General features: G+C 37.3%; 1 protein-coding gene across 1 annotated transcript; it reads right to left on the bottom strand.

The window, feature by feature from the left end:
• Positions 1-363: 363 nt before the first annotated feature.
• LOC307130278 (putative coiled-coil domain-containing protein 195) lies at positions 364-3,316 on the bottom strand (the record flags this gene model as incomplete). The annotated part of the gene is made up of 3 exons (XM_079823249.1): positions 364-493; positions 576-807; positions 3,082-3,316. 3 exons carry the CDS (start codon positions 3,314-3,316, stop codon positions 364-366), a joined length of 597 nt encoding a protein of 198 aa, XP_079679375.1.
• Positions 3,317-5,883: the final 2,567 nt, after the last annotated feature.

Consider the following 5,883-nt stretch of genomic DNA (forward strand, 5'->3'; position numbering starts at 1 on the left):
ATGTTCATCATTCAAAGCGCTACTATTTCAGCAAACTTATAGTAGTGGGCGGGAAGCGCATGTCTCCACTGGCACTTCACACAATCAGACTGTGTGTACAGACACCCGATCCAAACGCCAAAGAGGGATTGCCAGGTCTTCAGACGAGACCAGGAGATGACTTGAGTTTCTTTAGCTGGATGGATTGGAGAAACCAAATCTGTAACAGGAGTCAAAGTGTTGAGGTCAGGTGTAGGTATTAATTCACCACAGGACTCACCTACAACATCTTAAATGAGTTGGGAAAGAGTTTGACCACATTACTGAGCTTTGTCAGATTCACAAACATCCATTTCACGGGAGTTTCTGCCATTAGTTTGGACCTCATGAGTCCGTTTCAGATATTGTTTTGAGCTCACAGGTGCTCCTTTCAGGCAGGTGCTCAGCCAGTACAGGTCGATTGGTATAAATATCATCCACTGGCAACAGGAAAGTTACCGTCTTGACTTTGGCTCTAAAATGTGAAATATAATGTTTAGCATACAAATTAGTAAGTCAATATTACAAACAAAACTACTGACTAAAGCCTTACTCACCTGTTTTTATTGACATACTCCTGAAGGGAATGTCTATTGGTTAATTTCTCTATGTCTGGTTTAGAATAGGCAATAGAAGGACGCCCGAGTGAGCCATCATGTAATTTTGTCCATTTATTGTTGTTCACAGTCTCCTCATATCTTCTTGGCTTGTGCAAAATCTCATTCTTTCGCGAGCCGTTCATGGAATTTGATGATATGGAGTATCTCCGCACGGTCATTATAATGTTTTCTATAGAAAGAAACAAGAAAAGCATGTACATAACATCTTTTTGATCAATCATAACCAATGCTTGGCTAAAAGTGACATTACTTGTTTTGAAAGAGATAAATGTAGTAACCCTCTGGGGTTCAAAAATGACCCGGAGGGCGGGATTAAGATAAAAAGATTTGAGCAAAATCAATGAAATATATTTTTGTTCAGTAATATTTTTTCTTTTCTTTTTTGGTGTTTTGAGATAATTTTATGATTTATAATTAACATTTGTGCAATAATTATGACCCATTTTTTCCCATTGAATATTATAAAAAATGTATATCTATATATAATTTTTTTTTAATTAAAGCTGTATTTCATTTTAGAGTCAAGCCTAGGCCTCATGAGAGCATTTTTTTATCGCGCAATAACACATTTTTACCACTATAGTGGATCTTGCGTTTTATACAAAAATGAAAAAATCGTAGCTTCATCGGAATGGTCCGAAACTTGGTGACTTTATTGGTACTTGGTATATGAACACCCAAAAAAATTGGGGAAAGGATTTGAAAAGTCTAAGTGGTCATAAAAAAAATTGTCACACTCAGGACCTTCGGGTCAAAAATGACCCCCATAGGAAATGAATGGGAAATTAGTTTTTTTGTGCATACAATCTACAAATCAGCCAGGATGCAGAAAAAAAGGACTCAACAGTGAAGGGGTGAATCTCTAAAACATCAAGAGTGCAAAACAGACAAAAAAACTCTCACACACACACACACACACACACACACTTATACACACAAAAACACACACGCACACACACACAAATTAACGCGTGCCATTCCAAAAGCTAATTGTGTTTTTGTGTGTGTGAGTTTTTTTGTCTGTTTTGCACTCTTGATGTTTAGATTCACCCCTTCACTGTTGAGTTCTTTTTTTCTGCATCCTGGCTGATTTGTAGATTGTATGCACAAAAAAACTCTGTATTTTCATATTTTTGCCAATTTCCCATTCATTTCCCATGGGGGTCATTTTTGACCCGAAGGTCCTGAGTGTGACTATTTTTTTACGACCACTTAGACCACTTTCAAATCCTGTCCTCAATTTTTTTGGGTGTTCATATACCAAGTACCAATAAAGTCACCAAGTTTCGGACCATTCCGATGAAGCTACGATTTTTTACATTTTTTATTTTAAAAAATTTGGGTCAGAAATGACCGAAGAGCCCCAGAGGGTTAACCTCTGTATCATTTTCATCAATGCATTAGTCCTGAATGATAGCTCTAATGGCAAGGTAGGGCAACTCTGGCCCCTGAGGTCCACTGTCCGGCAGAGTTAAGCTCCAACTCTGTTCGAGCACACAGTTAAAAATTACAGGCAGGTGTGTTTGATTAGATTTGGGGTATGTTTTAATTAGCTTAGTTCAGTAGTCAAGGGACTGATCAGAGAGTCTCAATCACAGAATCCTTCCAGTGCACTGAAACGTTCACTCCCTAAAAATCCCACAATGCACCGTGAAAACCAGGGAGCATCGATGCTCACTACGTTCCCTTAAAGGAAATTCTGGAGTGTGAAACATAATCATGTGAGCCAATTCAAAACACATCATGACATGAGGAAAATGTTTAAAATCGTTGTTTAAATATGTTTCAGCATAAACATACATCAGGTAATGAACAAAATCTAGCTAACATTTATAATTAATTTATGACTGAAATGTTGCAGGGATATGTAACTATCAAAGTATTTATCGCAATGTCATTTTAAATAACAAACAATGTCAGAAAGATATCTGTGCTGCTGTTGTTCATAAATACAGCAGTAGTGACGTTGTATTTGTTTGTCGCATTTGATGTTGCCAGAAATAGAGCCATCATTGTCTCAATGTGTAATGAGTGAATTTGCCTGAATTTGTGTACACGATATACTGGTTCACGAGTTAGGGAGCTGAATGACACGCACCCTAGGCCAGAGTTGCCCACCCCTGTCTTAAGGTCTACTATGGTACCCTAATTAAATAATAGTTTTCATATGCACAGATATATATGTAGTGCACTGTATGTAAATATAAAATGTGTGGTTACTTCTAAAACAGTCTTCCCTGGGTAATATTTAAAAATAAAATATTTATTATTGTTCAAAAGTATGATTTAACATCACCAATGGGTAAGCCATTTTTAGTCAGATCAGGTAGATAAACCTACCTAATAGAAATTGTACACGTTTTTACAGTCAAGCTACTTATTTGCATTCCGAGGAATTAAGATGGCACATGCTTATTAAATGTGAGTAACACAAGATATTTACCTTTGAACTGTCCTTCAAGTTCTGGTGCGGACACGTTCCGTCTCAGGTTGGCGTGGGTCGAGCTCTCCAGTAACCCGTCCTTCTGCTGAGCAGATAATGCAGATGGCTTCATTGAGTCCAAAGCCGAAGTTGGCCGGCTGAGCTGCCCACGGAGTGCTAGGTTTTCACTCTCTAGCTTTCTGATCTCATTCTGCATTTCTGAGATCACCTTCGCCAAGCTCCGTCCACTCTCCATGCTTCCAGACTATCCGTCCCACCTGCCGCTGCTGCCCATTCGAGTGCAGCATGAAGAGTCCTATTTCCACTCCCTTATATTGGACCTCTCCCACTGTGCCTTTCAATCTCAGTCCAAATCTTGTCCCGGGGAGATTATGTCGCCTTTCACCACTTATACAGCTGAAAGCGTTCAGGTGTTTGGCCTTTTGGGCCTCAGGACAATGTTTTATTAATCACAGACAGAGTGTTGAGTTTCGGTCATTAACTTTGCCTGGAATAGTGCACATAGAGGCAAAATACATGTGCAAATAAACAAACAGACATAGAACACTTGGCTATAAGAACATCCTGATTAAATTTCTTTCTCTGAGAGGACAAAGGCAATTAATTTGTCATCAGACAGAGATGAAGATCAGCGATAGATTCAGTGGTAACTGATGCGCCTCCCTAGGAGCTTAAAAAATTCATCAGGTCAGTCAACAAGTAGCAACAAATCTAGGATGGAAAAGTTTCCCATAAGCCTTATTACATGTCCCCTTTACGTCTTTCTGAAGAGTAGAAGTAACAGCTGTCATGTGAATATTGATTTAAATAAATATTTTGATGGTCTGGATATTTTTTATCCTGGCTTTCCATTCATGTTGGTGTTGTCATATCCTTTTCACTGGTCTAAACATGTCTTCCATTTTGTTGTGAAAGCTTGCAGTAGTGTTGTGCATATCTTTTGTGGCTGTATTAATTATACATTTATTAGAACTAAAGCACTCACCACCTAAATAGGTTGATTCATTCAGTTTATAATCAAGCGTCTCTTCTTCATATACATTCTTACTCATTCTGTTCTCAGTGCTGAGATAAATGATTCACCTACTACCACTCTACTTTCATGGCAGGAAAGTACTTCCTATAATTAACATGGATCATTGGACATTCAATGTCAACATTGACATTCAAGTATATTTGTCATTTATTGGTATTGAAATAAGTTTTCAATGTCAATACAAATACAAATATAAATACAAATATTTAGCAAAATACATTTTAGACGTAAACATGTTGTATATGTCCAAAAAAGAGGAAGAGGTGATCAATAGAAACCAACCACAACCATTGGCTAATTACCTGTAATTAGCACCCTTAAGGAAATTCATACACAATTACCCAGTGTCATTATGAGGTCCAATGAATATGCATTTGCCAAAGCTGCATAAAACAGAGGTTAAGGATATTGCCCTTTAGTTATAGCACAGGCATAAGAATAAAGAATACTGTGTTTGAGTCGAACAAAGAATTCATTCTCACGAATACACATCAAATAAAAATTTACAAAAGAACATACAATGGGGAAAATTACAGAAAATTGCCCTAATATACATATGCACAAAATGGCTAAGCTCAGCAGTTGTTGCTGCTTTAATGTTTTTTTTCCCCATCACACAACTGTGATCGCAATTTAATCAAAGACGGCATACGATGGTTTAAAAATGACCATATTTGACAAACAAGAAATGCTATACTTTCTCTGTTCTTTTTGCACATAAGCAAAATTCAAAATTCATACCCCCTGATCACCTCATACAGATTATAGAAATAGTACGTCCCCCCCCTCCCCCCTTATCATAGTGCAAGACACACGCACACACATTTGGTTTCCATGTTTTATGGGGACTTTCCATGTACATAATGATTTTAACTGAAAAAACTATGTATTATCTCCCCCAAGCCCATCACAGAAAACTTTCTGCATTTTTACATTTATAAAAAACACCACTTAGTATGAATTATAAGCCGTTTTCCTCATGGCGACAAAAACATTTCTCTGCAAGGATAAGGATTTCATATATTGCCATCTTTGTGGGGACATTTTATTCCCATAACATAGGATTTACCTGAAACACACACAATATTGAATACCAAAACACTATGTTGTTAACAAGAGATATCTGATTCTCCAGTGTGCACACTAGATTCTGAATCATGCATGAGGCTGTCTGTGTGGGAGAGAAACCCTATCACCCAAACACTAGCCTTGCTATCCATGGCTTTAAAATTGTGGCCCTGAGTGTATGCATGGTTGTGATGACAACAGCAGATTATTGTGAGGCAACCATTGTAAATAAAATCTAAAAGTCCTAAACAAAATCTTGCACCAACAAAATGTAGTGACATTTTATCATTTTAGTACATTTTATGCTGGTGTATATGGTTGTCAGGGCTTAGCATGTGGTTGCTAAGGTGCTCTGAGTGTTTTAGTGTGTTTCTGTGCCATTGCTAGGGTTTTCTCTTTTTTAGACAGTTGCTATCTGGCCCAACAAACAAAAACACATTGTTATATGTAACTTATTATATAACCCAAACTGTTTGATTTGTTGACCTATTGAAAATATAAACCAGGTGATGAGATTGTATCTCATGTGCATTATACACAACGAATGGCATGAAAGGTGACAACATGTATTTCGTCACCAGATGTGAAACACAGGCAAAATGCCTCCTAGCAAAATCACAAAAACATAATAAATAAAAACATTTAAAAGGGTCATAAATTGAGAAATCAAATTTTCCTTGATCTTTTCACATACAAGG

Source organism: Gobio gobio (genome assembly GCF_949357685.1).
Source record: "Gobio gobio genome assembly, chromosome: 8".
In the NCBI taxonomy this organism is placed as follows: Eukaryota; Metazoa; Chordata; class Actinopteri; order Cypriniformes; family Gobionidae; genus Gobio; species Gobio gobio.